Consider the following 23,163-nt stretch of genomic DNA (forward strand, 5'->3'; position numbering starts at 1 on the left):
TTTGTTTCCATGGAACAGGCCCATTCAAGTGTGGGAGTAAATTTTCAACTTTAGCACTCCTGGCACGGAGCTCTGTGTGCTAAGGGTTGCCAATCCTCCAGGATTATCCTGGAGTCTCCAGGAATTAAAGATTAATCTCTAGGGCACTGCTGTGAGCAACCCTGGAGAAAAAATCATTGGGGAATTTAAAAAAAATTTTTTTTTTCAATTTTCTTTGGACAGTTTCGTTTACTAGTTACAAAAATATTGGAGACGGGGAAAAAAAAGCTGTTTGACTGACAGACAAGAATCGTCCAATCGGGTAATGAAGAATCCGCTGTCCCATTAACTTGTGGACTTGTTGGACGACCAATGGTCGGAGTGTGGAGGTGAGGTCACAGAGATGGGAGTTCCTGTGATGAAACCTCCAGGAATACGTCCAACCAGAGTTGGCAACCCTACGTGCACTGGAAATGCGTATTGAGAATTCGAGCCCGCACTCCCTCATGATTTTTCATTCATTAAAATATGCATTCCTGGCACTCAAAGCTCTGGCCTGGCAGCTCTAAAGAAGCCAACAGTATTGACTGTATGTAAATAGGGCCAGTTTTACACTGCTGACCTGACAATCGAGGTAATTTCAATACTAGAACTGGATCAGGACAACCAGGCACAAATTTAGACTCCATAGGAAGATATACATCTAGAAGGCATGAAACTTACTTTAGGAATGATTGGAGGATTCAAATGTGAATGTGCAGAGGACTGTACATCTGGCCTTGGAGTACTGATGTTGTTACACTGCCTGGCTATGAATTCTCATTCGTTCCATTTAATAAAGAAAATTGTTCTAAATACTATTTTTTTTCTGTTCATTCCTTAAACTATGTTTCTTTGTCAGAAAGTCTCATCGTTACCTCTTATGTTGCTTTACAGAAAATGGCAACTTTAAAATTAACACTTTCTGTTACTATTTATTGAACATGGCAAATACAACACAAGTCATTCGAAAGATTCAATGCGTCCTCTAATTGCATGATCCGCTTTCTTTTTTCTCCAATGAATGGTTTCTTTGCTGCTTCTCATTTACTTATGCACACCAACTTCACCAGTTTAAGTCCTTCAGTTGTAATGATAGCTCTTTTACTGCTATGAACTCTGGGTTAATACTATCACTGAGGACCAATTATTCTCATGTAATGTTACCTGTACCAAGCCTCATCCTCCATGGTTGCTGCCTGCCAGTGCTCTGTGCCCAACACCAATAAGCTACCTGCATGCATTTGGCCATTGCTAGTATGAAGACCTGACTCCATGGCCTATAAATTCGGCAGTGCAGCGCCTGTTTTTTGGCACTAAGCGGCCTACTAAGCCCCAATGTGATGGGCAGGAAGTGCGTGCATATTTCTGCCCGGAAGTGCGCCGCCCACCATGTTGGTGAAGGAGAAAGATAGGCGTCTAGGCATATGCAAATAAGGGGCCTAACGCGTGTTTGAAGTCCCCAGTACAAGATTGGTTTGCCCTGAGGCAGCCAGCGCCAGCCCTCAGTAAAACCAGAACTTGGGACCGCCTGCAACCAAAAAGGTAAGTTTTTGACCTTTACTTACCTGAATGTGGAGACAGGAGGAGCAGGAGTGGTCCTCCCAGCACCACATTTAAACAATGCAGGCCATGCTGATAACATTCGCTTTTTAGCATTTCCAAAGGGTGTGGGTACATCTGGATTTATTAATTCCCTCTCTTTCTTATTTCTAGTGCAGTGGAAATCCTTCGAGCCGCCTCTTCATCCAATAATATGCGGCTGATGATAGCAAGGGATGAGCAGGGCAGGTAAGAGAACTGGAACTACTAGGATTGTGGGTCGGGGATGCTAATCCAGAGACGTGATGCTTCCTTGAAGTGCTTTTACGTTATTCCAATGACCTTTACGTAGTCAACAGTGCTGGAAAATATTATTGTACTGGCCTGCTCACAACTGGTAGTGGAAATACACTTTATGGTGGTTCTCTTCATCTGCCACCCACTGACCTCAATGACCGCACCCACTGACCATATACTGAACTAGTTAAGCATATCAGTGTGTTTATATCATGACACGAAAATATCATGAGACAAGCACCCTGACATGCTGAATTGTCTCAGTGTCAGATCCCTTCACATTAAGTATCCACAGTGCGGAAAACCTCACTATGTCAGCACAAGGGAACTAACTACGTTCACAGAGCAGTGGGTTTTCGTTTTTAGAAATGGCCTACACAGAACTGGTAAATTGTGTAAACGTAGGGAAAAGGAGGGGATCTGAAATAGGGGTATGGTCTATTGTTCATCCATCCTCACCCATGAAATAAAATGTAAATATTTATATTTTACAGACAAATTGACTAAACCTAGTAGTTAATTATAATATGAAAACAATTAAGTTCCCTAGTAAAGGTTTTTCTTTTATTTTTAGAAGATGCTCATATAGTAAATAAAGCCTGACAAGTTTCCCTGCTTTTATATCGTTTAAACAAATAGCTGTTTAAAAAAACATAAAGAATTCATTATATCACTCATCCATAGCTATTAAAATAGTAATATATTACTGTCCATTAAACCTTAAAGGAGAAAGTAATGTTACATGATCACTGTTCTGTTAACATTATTGCCTAATGCACAGTTTTGTGAAATCACTTTATATATTAATTTGCTTGAGCACGGATTGTTTTACAGAGACATAAAATTGGATTTTCATTCAGGCACTTTGAGTTTTTTTGAGAACCAGTTGCAAAAGTTTCTTTAAAGTAAATGACATTTTAATCAGAGAACACTGTGAGCAGAGACATTGGCCTAGAAATTGGATCGCACAGGGTTCAATATGGAGTCTGGTGCGCGTACGCTCATTCTGCACCAGGAATGCACCACACGCCATATTGGTTAGGGCGTCCTGCAGTTGCCCAGGATGTCTGCCTGAAACTGACATTAGGCACATTGCCTATGCAAATCGGTGTCTTGCGCCTATTTCAGGTCCTTTCACAAAATTGTGCCGTGCGTGCTGCGGTCAGGCTTCTCAGGCAAAAAGCAGCCAAACCAAAGGGCTTTAAAGAGACCGCTGGGGGCTGCCAGAAAAAGGTAGGTTTAACGTTATTTACTTACTTGAATGTGGAACCAAAGGGAACAGGAGTGCTCCTCTTAGCTCCAAATTAAAGCTGCAGGCTGCAGCCACCTCACCGTCACCCCCCCGCCCCTCCTTTTGGACTCATTGGAGTTCAGTGTCTCTGCTGGCCAACTTTCATCCTCTTCAATACTGTATCTTTCTGGGGCGACTGGGACCCCCAGTACGCCGGTCACATCCTGATGACCAACTTCGAGCGGTCCTCCTGCGCATCAGTTTCTGCACGGCAGCTCATGGCCACAGTTAGGTTTGAGCCCGAAGTTGGGCGCGAACCAATTTCTGGGCCATTGTCTCTAATCGCTGATGGCGTTGTAACTCTACTTTACCCATATCCTTGCTCAAAGTTCACACAATGCGAGTTCTGTGGAGGCTGTTGATAGAAAATATGGGGTGAAATTCCCTCTGCGGGCAATTTAATCAAAATGGGGACCTGAGCTGCTCATGATGATTTATTTGGTAAAAGTATTGGCAGAAGGAATTTCACTCCCGGTATGCTTTCCACAATTACTGAGGAAATTGGCGCTCAAAGGATTAAATATTCAGCAGGATAGGACTTGTACAACAAGTTAGTCGTCAGGATAAAATAAAAAGGAATTCTACGTATGTTGCTGACCCAGTACGTAACACACAAACATGTCGTGTCAGTCTGCTTATTCGAATATGAAGACATTCACCAATTGGGCAGGTAGCCAGGCGCTGGGATTATCAGAGCAAATACCTGCTTAAAATGAAATCCCTAAACATATACAGGTGCAGTCTCTGTTTTTTAAGCCAAGGAATAAAAAGGAGTAGGCTACACTAACGAAAGAAAAGCTTGCATTCATACAGCCTTTTTACAACCTCCAGACGCCCCAAAGCACTTTACAATCAATTTGGTTGTACTCTTGAAGTGAAGTCACTGTTGTGATGTAGGAAACACGGCAGCCAATTTGCGCACAGCTAGGTCCCACAAGTAGCAATGAAATAATGACCAGATCATCTGTTTTAGTGATGTTGGTTGAGGGATAAATGTTGGCCAGGACATGCAGCCTAGGTTAGCAAGAAACAGATATACTCTTCAAAAGAAATTAAGATGACCTCCCACTGATTGCTGAGTTAGTAAAGGCACTGAATAGTTAAGAAGCACAGATAAGGAAGGTCACAGGTTCAAATAAAGGAATATGTGCTAAGTCGGTTGATCTGAGCTGGTGTGGCAGCAACACACTGTAATTAGCCTCAGCACCCCTGGGCCGGGGAGGGGACAATCAGCTGGGCTTCCCCCTCCTGATTGCTACCTGGAGAGTATGCCTACATGGAGATTGGGTGAGGATAGAAATGGGCTCAACTATGGTGCCCTGTCTGGAAGGAATGGCCTACTCACACTCATTGTGTAGATTCACAGATGAAGAATGGCTGCTGTGTGAGGTCGGCACTTGTTGAACCACAGCCCAGAGTGAATCAGTGCCGTCAAGACAGGCGGAGAGAAAATCTGAGGCGGGGGGGAATAAAGAATTGAGATATAGCTACAGATAAAATAGTTTTTTTTTAGCATTTCTAGTCACTAAATCAAAACAGTCAATTAATAAGAATGTTCAGTAATCTTACTTCAGTCAGTCGTACCGCCCGGTTGTAAAGATTACATATATTTAATGATTACAAACTATTTGAGGATCTGAGGGTGAGTCTTCAGTCTGAATGGAGCAAGGAGCAGGAAAGATCAATACAAAATGCACAAGCGAGGATGTGTCACTGCGGATACCATGCTCTGATTGCAATGCAGTGCCTATTAGTGTTGCACTTGTTTGATCACTGTGGGGATCCGGGAAGTAGCCTTAAGCATGTGTGACTTGCATCCCTTGTCTACACCAAGGATCAACCTTTGAAATTCTCCTGAGATTGGCCTCAAGGCACCTCCAGTTCTAATGTATATTTTTGAATGTAATACAACAATATCATCAGCGAGGTGTGTATGTGAATTGCAAATACCAATAAAAATCTGAATTAAAAATGTAAGTATCCTGTCTCTGCCAGCTGTATAGGAGCATAGCCGTATAGCCTAGAACTCAGTGGAGATTAATGGATGAACGCTTAACATATTCATTTTGATATTAATTTCATGTAGAGCTTTTACAGCCTTCCTATCAGTCTAGGCTGGATGTGAGCTGAGATGTATAAATGTATGGTACTTGCATGTTGTTATTTGACACTAGATGTCCCCCTGGTGGGAGTAAGCACATTGGGGTCAATTTTCGGATGGCCGAGCGGGTGCGTTCATAGCGGGGGGGCTCCTAAAATTGGGGAATCCTGGAGCGGGTCCGGAGCCCGGCTCCAACCCGCCCACTTCCGGGTTCCCCAATGACGCGAATCGGTGCGCGCGCAGCCCCCGCATGCGGGACTCCCACCGGCAATCAAAGCCAGCGGGATCCCACTTAAGATCATTATCTGGGTACTTGAGGTCGTTTACACACCTCATTAGTTGGAGATTTTAAGAGGATTTGGATTTTGGACTACCCAGAGCGTGTTTCCCATGCTGGGGGAGACACTCCCTGTTTAAACAGACATGTTGCAGCCAGCAGCCAGTGGCAGCTGCAAAGGTCCATTTAACAGGTGCGGGGTAAACCCTCATTCATTGCAGCAGGGCACTCTGTCACCTCAGACAAAGTTTTGCCTGCCACACTGTTGTCTCCACACTCCAAATTATTAAATCATACCCTAAACTCTGCTGTCCAAACACATTTACCTACTTTGTGGACCCCCTCACACTCTCACCATCAGGATTGGGGGTGGGGTTCCATTGCTGCATTCGTCACTCCATTGGAGGACGAGCAACATCACCAGCCTCGCCAGGCACGCCGTCCACCTTCGCCACGTGGAGCTACACAACACAGTGCTGCGCAACAGGCACCTGCACAAAGTAGTCGTGTAACTACACATACACCCACTGTAGGGTGACCCAATGGGTGGCATCAAGGGTGTTCATGGAGAACCTCATGAAAGGGCATTATTGCACAAGCCAGTCAAGAATGGCCAAGACGTGGCAGTAGTAGTGACAATATAATATGTAATGTGATTTGATCAGTAATTATATTTAAGTAAAAACCATGACAAACCCTCAAACACCCTTGTGCATCCCCTTCATGCTCACGACATGTTTGCCTTACACTTCCTACTATACATAGGTGATGCATGCCCTGTGGCTGCAGCACAGGTAGTGGCAGGTGGGGTGAGGCTGACCGTCAAAGAGATGCATCAGAAGGTGAGTATGAGATAGAGCCATGAGATTGTGTGAGGATTGGATTGAGTGGTAGTGGTGGGATGAGTACTGGCGAGGTGAGGAGGTGCAGGTAAGATGAGGATGAGCTTTGAGTGGGTGTGAGGAGTGATGTGATAGAGTAGTGTTGGCAGTGCAGAAGGAGATGTGGGGTAGGGGCAGTGATGTGGCAGATGGAGTGTAGGGGAATGAGTAAGTGTACTCACTTTGGCTGACCTACTTAGGTCATTGAAGCGCCTCCTGCACTGTATGCAGATGCGTGATATGTTGGTGGTGCTGGTGACCTCCTCTGCCACCTCGAGCCAGGCCTTCGTGGTGGCAGAGGTAGGCCGCTTCCTCCCGTCCGCCGGGGAGAAGACCTCTGTCCTCCCCCTTCTCCTCACCCCATCCAGTAGGACCTGGAGTGAGGCATCATTAAACCTGGGAGCAGCCTTTCCCCTGGGCTGCTCCATGCTGTAATTTTGGCTCCTTTCTGCAGCATCAGTCAGTGGAGGACTGCCCCTTTAAATAGGGCTCCTCCAGCTGACAGCCTATGATGCGGGTGCGCAGTCCGTCCGCTGCGCAGCTTTCCAGCGCAAATCCTGGAAGCCAAGGTAAGTGGCTTTAATTTACTTATGGTCACATTGGGAACCCACCGATTTTACTGGGCGGGTTACCCATGCGCCCAGTTGACCCCCCGCTGGCAACATGCCTCCTTCCTAATATCGGGCCCATTGTAGCAATTACACTCCAATGTCTTCTCTTGTATTGCTTTTGTTATTAATATTCTAGAGGGTTTAGAAATAAAAGCAGCTAGTTATTACCAGACCAATTTGAGTGGTTATTCAGACGTAACAGATCTCAGAAGTGAAAGAATAGCACTGATCCATGCTGTGATCTGAGTTGGCTGCGCAATCCAATATTTTCATACATTTTGAAATGTTGACGAACTGATGTCCCCTTTAGATTTCACCTCTTACATTGAAATCAAATTGTATGAGTTAAGAATCATGTTTGACACTGCTCATAAGCAATAACTTGTTTCTTTAACTATGGTTATGATAGCCTTCATTCCCTCAATCCCTGTGGCCTTCATTTAAAAAAGCATTAGTGGATAAAGTTCAAAATAGAAGGCATTCAAAAAGTACTTTGGTGCAGATAAATTCCTCTAATTATGGAAGGACAAAAACCTCTTTAATCTTTGATTGCACAGCTTTGGTGTACAGAACAAAGACGGGAATCTTTGAGGATCAATGGAGAACTTAGGCATTTCCTGGCTCTTTTAAGGCCGGGATCAGATTAGTTTAAACATTTCAGGCTGTACAGTGCCATTCTCCTCAACTACTTACGCAAACTAAACATTTATTTGTAGGTTAGAAACAAGCTTTAAGATTGTATCAAGTCAGCCATCTTCATGGTGTCCTATTCAATATAAGATGCAAGAGATTTTTTGGCAGCCAGTGGTCAAGAAGGAGACCACTGCAAAGCATCTGGAATAGGTATTTGTGGAAGCATGGGGAGGATCAGGAGGGGAGGGAGACATTCTGGTTTTGGGATACTTTTGAAATACAATATAGTCACCGTTGTAATATAGGAAACACAGCAGCCAATTTGTGCACTGCAATGTCCTACAAGCAGCAACGCGATAAATGGCCAGATCATCTGTTTTAGTGATATTGGTTGTGGGACAAATATTGATCAGGACACCAGGGAGAACTCCCCTGCCCTTCTTCAAAATAGTGCCATGGGATCTTTTACATCCACCTGAGAGAGCAGACGGGGCCTCGGTTTAATGTCTCGTCCAAAAGACAGCACCTGCCTAGATTTTGTGCTGGAGTCTCTGGGGTGAGACTTGAACCTATAACCTTCTTACATCAGAGGCAAGAGTGTTACCACTGAGCCATAGCTAACACCACAGCTGAAATATATGATGCAAATCTATCCAAAATGGTAATTTCGATAGTTCTCTTAGTAATTTAAATTTAAATTACATCCCTACGTATTGCACCCCTGGTAATCAGAATCTCTTTTCATTTCGAACAGGAGAGAATTTTCAGAATTATTAGAGAACTATGGATCCAGAAGCAATACAGAATTAGTAGGGAATTCACCCACCCCACAAGGAACTGGTAAGTTTCATTTTCTTTTTATGATAATACGAAGCGTTTCCAAAATTTGCCATACAGTAATATCAGCCGTCTTTGCAAAGGACTCATACTTATTAAAGAAGCTTTGTTGCTGGTACTGGGTTCTGGGCAGGTTCATTTAGAGGCATTTTCAGTTTAAACAGCACTTTTACTGGTGAAAGTTTGTGTGTTGGCTGAGCCTAAACCTGGTGCAGTGTGAACTGTTGCAAAACACTTCTTGTGTTCTGAGATTTATATTTTAAATACACTTTAATATGAAGCAGAAAATTCTTTAGAAGCAGAATTCAATGTATTCAATAAAGATGTATGACCTATTCCCAAAATTTATTCCCTCTAAACTCACCGGCCCTAAAAATCCACCATCTTTGTGGTGGACTAGGGCATTATTGGTGTGAGTGGGAGCAGATTTTGGAGTGGGAACTGCTTATCCTCTGGGATATACCTTCTGCCAGCTCTGCCATCACTGCTGTGCAGTGACTTTCTAACACCGCCATTTCGAGACCAGCCTCACCGGCGGGGTGCTCCAACTACTCTGATACTGACACACGTTACCAGTCCACTGTATGTTAATAACCAGACCCCAGGAATTCCCACGCGGTCAGGCATATAAATGTATGGCATAAAGAAGGTCTCACTCCACCATTGTTACTGTGGCAGTGTGGGATTTGGGGGTCCACCAGCTCCAGCGATGCAGTAGTTGACATTTGCATTTGCCTGCGAGCTCTATATGTAAACCTAACATTTCAATGTTAGGTTTACATATAGAGCTCGCAGGCAAATGCAACTAGTAAGCCTTGTTCTTGGGGGTGAGGGGGTGCTGGAGGGGGATTACATTGAAGGACTGAATGAAAGGAAAATGGAGACAGCCATTTTGATGACACCACAATCTATCCTGTGCTGCTTTATGGTGTCCAGTGAGACTTTAAACAAGCAATGTATCATTAATGTATAGACTGTGAGATAAGAAATCTTTGCATTTCATTTCATTTGTTAATTATCTTTTTCCCTTTCCCCTTCGGATTTGGAACAGGCAGTTCTTTACACAGAACATCAACAGACTCCTCATCAAGTTCCCTGCTAAACCCTGCTAGTTCTTACAACTCGCCCAATGGAGACACTGGAACTTTACTTCACTCCAATGCACTGTATGTCTGACAACTGCTCTTGATTTTTGTGAATTTATCTGTGTGCCATTCATCACATTGTTTCCTAAGCTAATGTTTTGATATACAGAGCCTATCAAACCTCGGAAAAGAGTGAACTGATTGTCACAGTGCGTTAGCACATAATCCTTTCAGCTCTGGTTCAAATCCAGCTCAGCGTTTATAAATCAAAATTTCAGTGTGGCTGCAAAAGCCCTCCATGAAATGAATTTGAGCAGCCTGATCCAGTCGCTAGTAGGAGCAAGTCCACAGTGTCAAACTGCTCACAATTTGGTAATGAGTTGGCAGTCTCACAAGGGTGGCTGCTGTGGGGAAATGGAACCGTCGCACTAGTGTGATAGGAATTGCTTTTCTGAGATTGTGATTAAAGTGGAGTGAACTTTGACCCGGATTTGATCATTCTGTACCTGGTGTCAGAGCACTGAATGCTGGTATTGAGTGCCCAAAGTGGAAAATTGTTGCATTCACCAGCACTGACGTCCCTCACTGCGGTGAGCACCAAACGCAATTTAAAACTGGAGTATCTCCATAACTTCAGGAGCTTTCGTGCACTGTACAATAAAATGGCATATAAAAAAATCATCACCCTTACACAATAAAGTTTCATTGCTTTCATGATGCGGAGATCTCTCTGGAATATTTAATACACTGATACTGTGGCCTAGACTTTCTGCCTCCCCATACTGACCTTGTGCAGGATCTGTGGTTGGCTGAAGTGAAAAGTACTTTGAGGATGTGCTCGGCTGAGTTCCTGCCTCGCCACCATTCTCCATAGCCAAGTCTGTCGGGGCAACCTATCCCTGCCATGTTTCCCACCATTTGCACTCTTCAAACTTCATTTGTTGGGGCAGCTTGTTAGGTTCTGGCATCGAGCATTCAGAGGTCAGCAAAGGGATCCCCAGGACTATAAATAAAGAGGAGTTTGTGCAAATGCTCTTAGCTTATTGCTGTGCACATTCAACATCAGTAATACTAAAATCGTGCTAGCCACCTCTTTCTCCTGCTGTAGTAAGGCTTACCTCAGCATGTCTCTGCACCCATTCCAGCCTGGCTCCTCGCAAAGGCCGGAAAACCATCACCAAATGTAAATGACCCCGGGGCCAGAAATACGGCCAGAGTCACAAGGCACAAGACAGGAGTGTGATGGAATACTCTCCACTTGCCTGGATGAGTGCAGCTCCAACAACACTCAAGAAGCTCGACACCATCCAGGACAAATCAGCCCGCTTGATTGGCACCCCATCCACCACCCTAAACATTCACTCCCTTCACCACCAGCGCACTGTGGCTACAGTGTATACCATCCACAGGATGCACTGCAGCAACTCGCCAAGGTTTCTTCGACAGCTCGTCCCAAACCCGCGACCTCTACAACCTAGAAGGATAAGAGCAGCAGGCACATGGGAACAACACCACCTGCACGTTTCCCTCCAAGTCACACACCATTCCGACTTGGAGATATATCGCCGTTCCTTCATCGTCGCTGGGTCAAAATCCTGGAACTCCCTTCCTAACAGCACTGTGGGAGAACTGACACCACACGGACTGCAGCGGTTCAAGAAGGCGGCTCACCACCACCTTCTCAAGGGCAATTAGGGATGGGCAATAAATGCTGGCCTCGCCAGCGACGCCCACATCCCATGAACGAATTTTTAAAAAGTCAGTCAGGCATCTACATCTCAGCAGGTGAAAGGTTTGCCCTGCCAGAGATGTACTACAATTAAGGGGGGAGAGGAGGAAAACCTTTGGCAGTGTGTCAACTAAGGGAGAACATGGGTTTACATTAAGGAGCTAGATTAAACAACCTGAATGATTGTTTAGAAAGTACATACTGCTGGTATGAAGCTGTGACATGCTCCCAATGCCAAGAAGCATCCCTCAATTTGACAGTGTTGGCAGTCGTTGAAAAATGAAAGTTTGAATGCAGGTACTCACTTCTGTTGAGACCAAGTGGTACCAGAGACAGATTGAGTCAATGAGATGTCAGCCATTGCTCTGGAGTGCTGCTGGATTTGTTTCATCTCAAGCATGCTAGCTGGCATGTACAAGGTGCTACTTTGACAGCAGTGTGGGGGAACTCAGTGTTGGTAATGAATTGTGACAAACCAGGCATTCTTGATACTGTCAGGAAGTGCAATTGGAAAAACATTCCCCCATCCCCTATGTGAAGAAACATGCATGAGGTCCGGCTCAGAACTTGCTTCATAATTTTGCTTTAAGAACATAGTCATTGCATTTTGACAAATCACAATGTTTTTGTCTCTAAAGAACCTGTATTTACTATTGTTTATTAAAGTTTGTGTTTTAGATTATTTTCTGTTCTTGATTACCATAGTGATGATGGAATTCAGCTCATTACCATCACCAAATCGGCAGGACTCAGACTGATGGTTACAGGAGGATCCAACAGGCCTGATGGACCCAAAGTGTATGTGGAAGATATCATCTCTGGGGGAGATTGTCAGAAGGTAAGAACAAAATAATCGCGACAGGTGGCCGGCCATTAGGGAGATTTGCAAAATGTTATTGAGGTCAGATCAATAAAAAATGACTTAATTCTTTATTTTTCATATTTGCCAATTTAAAGTTTGAGTAACTCATTTGAGATCTTGTAATTGACTGTTTCAGGGCCCTTTAGATGATTATATCTTTCATCTGGAGCTCAAATTCAAGCCCAAACTGTTATGCTCTTATTTGGTGATTGTTACAGATTTTGGATGTACTCTAGATATACTCTCAGGTTCAGTGTCACTGGTGTCTCCTGTAAACAGATCCCACGTCTTTTACAATCAGGAGGTTAGTTTTACTGCCCAATGTCTAGTCGCACAATGTCGTAATCTGGGGTCTTAACAATGAAGCCCTGTGTTAAGTGAACTGAATATTGTAAGCACACATGTACCCCCATGTGCGTTTCTTCAGTCTTCTCAAAGGTGGACTCCCTACCTAACAGCACTGTGGGAGAACCTACACCTCATCGACTGCAGCGGTTCAAGAAGACGACTCACCACCACCTTCTCAAGGGCAATTAGGGATGGGCAATAAATGCTTGCCTTGCCAGCGTCGCCCACATCCCATGACCGAATAATAAAAAAACAAAGCAGTTAATTGTGAATTTTAACTTATTCCTTAACACTTCCTGTAACATATAAAATAACAAAGCATGCTACACTCTCCTTGTGAGCTAGAACATATTCTTCATACCAGTATCTTTTGCCTGTGACTGGTTGGCCTTATTCTAATAGAAGAGACCTTTGCCCCATTAGTGCTAACTCCCCTTACCAGCTTTAGTAGACAACCTCCCCAAGTGTGAGTTTTTCCTCTTTTATTCTCAGCTGCACAGGAAATCAACCCCCTCGCTGTCCAGGCGTTGGTCAGCAAGACTGTCAATTAAACCAGCTACTGTCCACCATGGTTAGGGACCACCTAGAAACCATCTTTTGCTATTCTCAATTGAATTGGGCCATTTCCATGCACTGGCTCTGGATGGCTCACAGGAAAGAAGCCACATCAGCATAATCACCCAATGTCCTGTCTGAGATGAGTTAATAGGGGTAATTTTGACTTTGGATGATATTGTGAAACGGGCAATATGGGATCAACCGCCTGTTATACATCTCTCCCGATATCGCCCAAAGTCAAAATTACCCCCCATTGACTCTTATCATCTTCCAGAACATCTGTATTCAGGCAGACTGACATCCAGTGTACACACATGTTTCAACAGGAGCACCGCCGAGATTGGGGCCTTCTAGCTGCTCCTGGGCCTGGACATGAATCACGTACTTTGAGTTTGCTGCACAGGTCCAGCACCAGGGCAGGCGCAGAAAAATTGGTCCCCGTATGTTCAGATTACCTGCAACTGATTCTAAAAATTGATCCCTTAATATTAATTGACACAATTTCCAAATATTTGCTATTACTAGTTCTTTTTTTTGCCTGTATTAAGTCATAAGCCAAGCATCAGGTCATAAATAATAAGAATAGCATGTTTTACAATTTCATAGACTGTACTGTCTGTTGGATGAATGTGAGAAAAATGTGCAATTGTTTTACCGCTAAATTATGCTTTTCAGCCCAAGCTTCCACATACTGATCCATCTGGCTTAAATACACATCATTGCTCCTCACCTTAACTTGCTGTGGGGGATCTTAATCCCTAGTGAACTGAATTTAGCTTAATAGTAACATTTTAATTAAAAAATCATACCAAGATCCCTGAAGGAGGAAATAATCAGAATTGATGAGATGCGACAATGGTGTGTGTGCAGTACTCCATCCTGGTGAATGGACACCTAATAAGGAAAGCTGAATATGATGAGGTTGTCCGGATGGTTAAATATCCTTTCACCTCTGGTACTGGGGGTTTAAATCCAGCCAAGTCTGATCAGATGAAAGTCTTTCTGCCGGCTGTAATGCTCCCAAATGAAAATAGTTTGGGAAATCAAATGGGATGCCAAGTGGGCATAGGCCCACAGCAAAGACAACCCGGCACAAATTGGCACCAAACTGGCAATCGGACCTAAAGAGACCCAGGATAGATTTTCATCTTCTTCACCTGGGTAGTAATCTGGCAGCGCAGATCTTCCGCCTGCAATAGAACCCGCCTGATTTTCATTCCATTCATTTCAGTGGGATGTAAATCAGGTGGGTTCTGTAATGGGTGAGCGATCCACTCCTCCAGATTACTGCCCAGGTGTTGAAGACAAAAATCGACCCCCCGGTGCGGGAAATGGTAATGTCACACAAGCGGAGTAGAGTTGCTCTTCTGAGGTTGGGTTCAGGCACAATGTTGGGGGAGAGTAAGGAGGCCTTTGCTCAGTACCTAACTGTGTCATACGTGACCTGAGCACGCTTGATGCTGACACCGGTTGTCAAAAGTGGAAATTTGTTCCATTTCACAGCACCGACTTTTCTTACCTTGATAAGCACAAAAATTCACCGAAAATATACATTTTAAGAGCCTACACCGCGTTGGAAAATCATGGAGTTACAGCAGAATAATCGTGCAGACATGATAACGAGTGATGAAACTCTGCATGTTCCTGCTAAAATAATGAAAATTACAATCGTCTACTTGATCTTTAAGTGGATTTTCTTGTCATTGTTTGAAGAATGGCCAACTTCGTCCAGGAGACCAGCTGATCGCCATTAACAAAAAGTCTCTGATCGGAGTGACGTGTGAGGAAGCCAGAAGTATCCTCAATAAAATAATGTTTAGGTAAGACGGCTATTTTACATATCATGAGTCATTAAGTGTCAGCTGCAGCTTGGCGGTAGTACGCTCGCCTCTGAGTCAGGAGTTCATCGGTTCGAGCCCACTCTCGAGATTTGAGCACAAACTTCAGGTTGACATTTCAGTGTAGTACTGAGGGAGTGCTGCACTGTCAGAGGTGTCACCTTTTGGATGATGTTAAACTGAGGCCCCGTTTGCCCTCTCAGGTGGACATAAAAGATCCTACGGCACTATTCGGAAGAGCGGGGGAGTTCTCTCAGTGTCCTGACCAACATTTATCCCTCAACCAACTCTTAAAAACAGATGACCTGGTCATTTATTTCATTGCTCTTTATAGGAACTTGCTGTACGCAAATTGGCTACTGCGTTTCCTACATTACAACAGTGACTACGCTTCAAAATACTTCATTGGCTGTAAAGCGCTTTGGGATGTGTTGAGGTCATGAAAGGTGTACATAATTTCAAGTCTTTCTTATGAGATTCCCAGATATAATTAACTTAGAACTGTGAAATGTTGGATACCATGAGAAATACGTTACTTTCTCTTTATATTTGTATTAGGTTATTGTTAATAGTTCTGAAGGTAAAGTCTACTCTCCTTAAACATAAAGATGGCACAGTGAGTTGGAGGCCCAGCACACTTTGCCATGGAATGAGGCTGTTGTTTCACATCCGTGATCATTCTCCACACACTGGGCAGAACTTTCTAGGGCCCTGCATCATTGGTGTAGAAGCGGGCACCTTATCAAAAAATCGCCCGGTTTTCCTTTTCATTGAAGTCAAGGGAAACTCTGTGGGCCTCAGGCTCTTACTATCCTTCTGAAAGTAAAATATGGCCTGTAAAGTTCATGTCATTGTGGAAAAGCCTTAAGTTTAACTGTGTGTGGACCAGCCGAGCCTGTTCATGTTTAGTTAAACCGCATTACATTGCCGGTTTGAAGCTAAACTGGTTTTAAAACACACCATTTGGCAAATCCATTTTAGAAGATACCTGCTGTGGAGTATTCCATATAATAATATCCCAGTAAGTTTGTAATTGTGCTTTTTATTTTTTTTTTATATAATTTATTTAAAGGAATGAGGGCAATGTAACAATTGCCTTTTTACCAGGCAAAGGGCCTTTACATCCTGGTACCTCATTACAGAATGGGGACCACACAGCTCAGAAGAACGCTGGAAATGGCTACAGTTCCTGCAGGCTGAAGGTCCATGTGAGAACACCCAAGGTCAGTAGAATGGATCTTACATTTAAGAACTATATAGAAATTACAAAACGGAAACAGGCAGCCCTTGCTGGTGTTTATCCTCCACACAAGAAGTAATCCTAATTCCATGTGCCTGCCCTGTTCCCATATTCCCATATTGTCCCCCTTTCCTCCAACCACCTGTCCAATCTCTTCTTAAATGTTGACAGGGGGTGGGGGGTAATTTTTACTTTCAGCAATGGAGGGAAACTGGCGGTAGTGTATCTGCTTGCCCGTTATACACCATGCTCAATTTTTCCTTTCCCTTGATTTCAGGCGGGGTGTATAACAATAGTGAGAATTACCCCCATTGTCTCTGCTTCAATCACTAACTCCAGTAGTGCATTTCACAGCCTCACAATCCTCTGTGTTAAGAAAAAAACAGTTTCACCAGCTTTTTGTCCCAACATGTAATCTTATTCATGGATTCAAGTCCCACTCTAGGGACTTGAGCACAAAATCTAGGCTGACACTCCAGTGCAGTGCTGAGGGAGTGCTCCACTGTCGGAGGTGCCATCTTTCAGATGAGACGTTAAACTGAGGCCTCGTCTCGAAGATGAGCAGGGGAGTTCTCCCCAGTGTCCTGGCCTATATTTATATCTCAACCAACACCTAAAGACATATAATCTGGTCATCATCACATTGCTGTTTGTGGGACCTTGCTGTGTGCAAATTGGCTGCCGTGTTTCCTATATTACAACAGTGACTGCACTTCAAAAGTACTTCATTGGTTGTAAAGTGCCTTGGGAAGTCCTGAGTTCATGAAAGGCGCTATATAAATGCAAGTTCTTTCTTTTCAGACAGCAATAAAGACAGAGACAGAGAATGAATTAGGTTATCACTTGAAGTACCATAGCACTCTGTAGATGAAGGTAGAATGAGCATCATGGCTGGAGTCATCAGTGTGCAGGATGGCTGTGTCAAGATAATAAGTTAGTTACCAAAAGCCAATACATTTTAAAGATAGCAGGCTCAAAAAACCACTGGAATTACAGTGAGAGTCTGTCGAAATGGCCAAGTAAATTCGGCCCCAGTTTTTTTTTAAACCTTAGGAACTAGCAAACATCATGGTAAGACTTACAAGTACCATTTTTAAGTGCATTCCCTGTATTATCGATGCAAGGCATCTAATTTAAAATTACATGATGTAGATAGAAATATAATTTTTTAAAAATTAATATTCTGCCTTTTTGGGCCCCTGCAACTTTGTTCATCCAGTAGGAGGCTAGTTACTCCTCGCCTGCTCCTGTCAATGGCCCCTAATGCAATCTCTGGTCTCTGCTGAGTTAGCTGATCTGAATTAGGAGCCCTAATGCTGTTGTCTAGTGTCTCCTTCTCAAAGGCGCATGTGCAGACATCAGGTGAGAACGGATTGGCCTCTATGGTTGAATGACCTGCTGATGCTCACTGTCTAGGTTCATATATGAATAATGAGCATCTGGGTGAAGTACCAGAGGATCCCTGGCACCTGTAGAACTGTACTCCCAAAATGAGTAGCTGCCCAGGAGAGGAGGGAGAAAAATTGAGGGGCAAGAAACATATCTATTTTTAAAACTTATGAACGTGACTTACTAAATCAGCAGCATATGGATCTGTTACTGTGCTGACCTTTGGTTTATGGTCCTTCACCCCAGCGTAATAAGTACCTACACATTGTATTATAAAATGTTTGCGCTAATCATGTACTCTTTGTATTTTTCTCTACAGCCCCGACATGAAGACCACTTTCTTGTGCCTTCCCAGTCACCAGACATCTGCCCACCAGAGCTCAATGCTTCAGGTATCTAGTCTCAGCTTGGTATGGGACAAAGCTTTTCATCTTCAGAACTTCTTTGGTCTACATGATTTTAGAAAAACATTTCCCAAGCAATGGCCTGTTTCTCCAGTTCTTCCTCACTTCCACCCACCTTGTTTGTGGTCAAACTCATATAACTCCATAAAATGCCACAAGGTCTTCTCATCCAAGCCCAAATGTGCTCGGTAGAAAGTTGAAGAGGGTCCTTCAACCAGTTGTCGTTTAGCTATCTATGCATGTTTGGCTGAATCAGGAATGAATGGATTGTGTGGCCAGCCAGTCCAGGCTTCGGTTCTGCTGTGTGACTCGCTTGTCTGTGTGGTCGGCCTGTCCAAGTTCTAGTTCTCTTGTCTGGCCGGTCAGTCACCTGATTTTGGCTATTGTATCAGAACAGACACCAAGGTGTCGATTTTAACCCTACCTGTCCGGCAGAAACCAGGCAGATAGGCAGTTAAATAGGAGCAGGTTACTGACCCGCGCAGATTCCAATCATTCCCGACAATTAACCCACAGGGTTTTGCAGGCGGATGAGGCGGCCGCTGCCTAAATTTAAAAAAAATTGGGGTTCTATTGTGTGAATCGGACCCCGAAGCAGTTTTCCGAGTTAAAATCCACCTCTTGGCAAATAAGTTCCACATCAGTTGTTTCCTGTACCTAATATGTAGATAAATAATCACAGAATTTACAAATAAGAAAATTATTCATATCTGACCTGTCCTTTTATAGAAAGAAAAAGCTTGCATTTGTATATAGGGCCTTTTGCGACTGGAAGGCTGTTTCCAGTGGGGTTCCGCAAGGCTCAGTACTAGGTCCTTTGCTTTTTGTGATAGATATTAATGATTTGGACTTGAATGTGGGGGGCTTGATCAAGAAGTTTGCAGATGATACAAAAATTGGCCGTGTGGTTGATAGTGAGGAGGAAAGCTATAGACTGCAGGAAGATATCAGTAGGCTGGTCAGGTGGCAGAAAAGTCGCAAATGGTTTTCAATCTGGAGAAGTGTGAGGTAATGTATTTGAGGAGGGCAAACAAGGCAAGGGAGTACACAATAAATGGGAGGATACTGAGAGATGTAGAGGAAGAGAGGGACCTTGGAGTGCATGTCCTCAGATCCCTGAAGGTAGCAGGACAGGTAGATAAGGTGGTTAAAAAGGCATACAGGATACTTTCCTTTATTAGCCGAGGCATAGAATATTAGAGCAGGGAGGTTATGCTAGAACTGTATAAAACATTGGTTAGGCCACAGCTTGAGTACTGCGTACAGTTCTGGTCACCACATTATAGGAAAAATCTGATTGCACTAGAGAGGGTACAGAGGAGATTTACGAGGATGTTGCCAGGGCTGGAGAATTTTAGCTATGAGAAAAGATTGGATAGGCTGGGGTTGTTTTCTTTGGAACAGAGGAGGCTGAAGGGAGATTTAATTGAGGTATATAAAATTATCACTGGACTTGATAGAATGGATAGGGAGGATCTATTTCCCTTAGCAGAGGGGTCAGTGACCAGGGGGCATATATTTAAAGTAATTGGTAGAAGGATTAGAGGGGAGCTGAGGAGAATTCTTTTCACCCAGAGAGTGGTGGGGGTCTGGAACTCATTGGCTGAAAGGTTGATAGGGGCAGAAACCCTCAACTCATTTAAAAAGTACTTGGATGTGCACTTGAAGTGCTGTAACCTACAGGGCTATGGACCAAGTACTGGAAAGTGGGATTAAGCTGGATAGCTCGTTTTCGGCCGGCATGGACACGATGGGCCGAATGGCCTCCTTCTGTGCCATAACTTTCTATGATTCTATGATTCATGACCTCAGGACATCCCAAAGCACTTCACAGCAATTAATTACTTTTTTGAAGTGTAGCCACTGTTGTAATGTTGGGAAATCCAGCAGCTAATTCATACACAGCAAGATCTCACAAACAGCAATGACCAGATAATCTGTTTCTTAGTGGTATTGGTCAGGACACCACAAGAACTCTTCTGCTCTTCTTCAAATAGTGCCATGACATCTTTTACATCACCTGAGAGGGCAAATGGGGCCTTGGTTTAACATCTCATCCGAAAGATGGCAACTCCGACAGTGTAGTTCACCCTCAGTACTGCACTGAATTGTCAGCCTAGAATACATGCTGACATCTCTGGAGAGGGCCTTAGAACCCATGCCCTTCAGAGGTGATAGTGCTACCACTGTGCCAAATCTGGCATCTTATGGAGAGGTATTAAAAGGGAAATGTTACTGACTTAAGTTGTTTCCGGTATACTCCTGATTGTAAAGGATGTGGGGTCATAATGCTTCTTCCAGTTTTGAGGGAGCAGCGGGTCTTTTGAGGGAATAACAGCTATTTGTTAGGCCCATGGGATTTAAAATTGGTCCAGGCCTGAAACCAAGATCTAAGTAGAATCCAGCACATTTTGGAATCCCAGCAGAGTTTGAGAGTTTAGAACATTTAACATTCTAAAGGACGTTGGATTTGTCACAAATTAGCATGTGTAATTTTGTCTTTCCAATAATAAAAAACTTTCATTCTTCCCCCTACAGCTGCCAAAACATCCATTCCGAAAGAAGTGCCCAGTATCAAACAAAAAGTCTCTCTGGATCCTCATGTTCGGTTAAAGATGGATAAACTCGAATTGGTAAGCGTCTTTTGTACGTGCCTCTCTCCATTTTCTTTTCATACTATTTCTCTTCCTCCTTCTGCTACAGCCTCCTTTTCCTTTGCAATTACAGTGAGCAAACAAGTTTGGAGATAGGGATTCAGGAGAAAAAAAAATATTAAATTTGCCTGAATACTAAGACATAGCTATCAAAATCAGACATTAAAACACATGGGCTATAGGTTCATATAGGTTTGACCCTGACTTTATTTGACTTAGTCAAACAAGATCGGAGAAAATATGAGAAATAGAGCTGTGATGGTGAGAACGTTTACCTGACATTACTGCACAGCACTGTCCTTTGATTCGACCACACTGTGGAAATATGAATGTGTTTTGAATACAGCAAATTTTCAAATCTTAAAGCTGGTTAATTTGCTAATACATTGCTGATTTCATGATCTCTGCTATTCCTCAAACTCTTAATAATGTCAAAATATTTCCCAATATTGAAACCTTTTGGCAAAAAAAATGGCAACATGTCAATATTGATTTGTGAAATGCAATGGCTCGGAAATTGTTCTTCAAATAACGGTGAAGCTATCAGGGCTCACCGTTATTTCAGCGAAAATGGAAGAGCATGAAATGGGGACATCCGGAACTTGCTCTTCCTGATTCACCGGTGATCTGAAAGCTTCACGCTAAAGGCACCTCACCGGCTGCAATCAATGGACCACCGTGAACTTGCTCTCCTGCCCAACTGGAAACTAACTAATATCGCCACAAAAAAAGGTACACTGAGTTTTTTAGGTCTAAACTAACTTTTAACGGCATGGTAAGTATTAATGACTGCCAAACAACCTCTCTGGCCCTGAAAATTAACTTTTAAAAATGAGGAGTCTCATTACTCCTGATTTCAATAGTTTTTGGACATTTAAAAAAAAGAATTTTAAATTTAAAAATGTTAAAAAAATGTTTTTACTTTTTCTTTCTTTTATCTCAGTCTTTCGATCTTACCCTCTCTTTATTTGGCTTTCTCTATCTCATTTTATAGTGCATTTACTAACCTTATCGGGCACTTCCTGGTTTTTAGACTGCGCAATTTGTGAATGAGTTTCATTTCCTGGTTCTCACAGCGTGGCTTGCTTCAAGCTGATTGGTTGAGGAGACATAGAGATCCTTTCCCCGCTCACATAACCCGGGAAATAACACTGCAGTTTTTTGAACTCGCATTTCATGGAAGTTGCCGCCTAAAAGAATGTGGTAACTTAGTGGGTGAATTTAAATCCAATGCACCACGAGCACTGTTGGTTCCCTGCTCAGAGCAATTTACAGGCCATTAATGTTTAAATTACATTTAATAGTATTATAGTGGGGCTCTGAGGGTTGATGGAGAGTGTAAGATACAGTTCCTGGTGAAGCTTGATATCCTCCTTAAATGCAAAATGGGACATCTAGGCTGTGGACTGAGATACAGTGGGCTCAAACACTGCCTTTTCATCAGGGACATGGGTTTAAATCCAAGCACTTCATTCAGTCTTGCTCAGAGAGGCCAGAAGGATGACTGATGTAGGAAATGGAAATGTTACACAGTTCCAGTCTTTGGGGTGTGCTCCTCTGGGGCATCATGCACTCCTCAAAATCAAGTACATGCAGAATTAATCTTTCCACTTGTGTCTCAGCTGAGACACAAGTGGAAAGATTAATTCTGCATGTACTCGATTTTGAGGAGTGCATGATGCTAACATTAAGTACCAAAAGTGAATAAGTTGTTTGTTCCATAGCACTAAAACCCTTGATTCAGAATATACATGTTTTAAATGTAAGAAATATCCATCTTCTCACCCCCACCCCATGAAAAAAATGGAAAGTAGTTCTTTGAAGTCATTCCTTGGCACGTTTCTTGACAATTCTGTGAAGGTTACAAATCGAACGTCTGTCACATTATGTGCTTGTTATCACACGTACTGACTGAGTAGTGTTGAGTCAGTGGAGATCTGAACTTGACTGCATAATCCCATGGTTGACCTAGATCATTTTTCTGAGAAATAAGATTAGAAGAGGACCAGAACAGATCAGATCTCCTTAAGTGTAAGCTGGAGACCGGACTCGGGACTTACTGCCAGGTTACTAAGGGAGCTAATTATCACAATCCTCTGACCATGGAGTCAATTATTTAGAACACTCTAGAATAAATGACCATTTCTGCAATAACAAAGCCTCATTTCCCACACACATTTTATTGTAAAATCAATAGAACTTATGAAGTTATTGGAACAAAGAAAAACTCAACTAAGATATTTCAATTTAAAGTTACATTAGCACTGAAGGCTTGACTATGCTCACTGGGAACCTCCCCCACCAAGCTTGGTGGACATTCAAGGGTCTGGGGGATGTTCCCTCATTACCCTACCAATGGAGGGCACCCATACCACACCACTAGGTACACATCTGGGGCGCCTGCCCCCTAAAAGATGATGCAAGCTGAGGTGCTGGTTGCCAGGTCTGGAGGAGGGGAGGGGGAAGAGTGTTCCACTTCCGGCAAAGTCACGGCAGCGCAGCAGCAGCAAGTGCGAAAAAATTCAGGGCTATTGTTGACAGTTCATTTCTGGGACAAAATTGAACTGA

General features: G+C 43.3%; 1 protein-coding gene across 1 annotated transcript in view; it reads left to right on the forward strand.

Moving 5' to 3' along the window:
* The window catches only part of si:dkeyp-72e1.9 (syntaxin-binding protein 4), a 66,037-nt gene that overhangs the window by 21,580 nt on the left and 21,294 nt on the right, over positions 1-23,163 (forward strand). Inside the window, exons 6-13 of the mRNA XM_068003065.1 lie at positions 1,735-1,809; positions 8,406-8,491; positions 9,540-9,654; positions 12,008-12,140; positions 14,784-14,890; positions 15,981-16,131; positions 17,857-17,929; positions 20,480-20,574. Of these exons, the coding sequence (XP_067859166.1) occupies positions 1,735-1,809; positions 8,406-8,491; positions 9,540-9,654; positions 12,008-12,140; positions 14,784-14,890; positions 15,981-16,131; positions 17,857-17,929; positions 20,480-20,574 (835 nt within the window). The remainder of the gene's footprint in view (positions 1-1,734; positions 1,810-8,405; positions 8,492-9,539; positions 9,655-12,007; positions 12,141-14,783; positions 14,891-15,980; positions 16,132-17,856; positions 17,930-20,479; positions 20,575-23,163) is intronic.

Source organism: Heptranchias perlo, chromosome 22 (assembly GCF_035084215.1).
Source record: "Heptranchias perlo isolate sHepPer1 chromosome 22, sHepPer1.hap1, whole genome shotgun sequence".
NCBI classification, from domain to species: Eukaryota; Metazoa; Chordata; class Chondrichthyes; order Hexanchiformes; family Hexanchidae; genus Heptranchias; species Heptranchias perlo.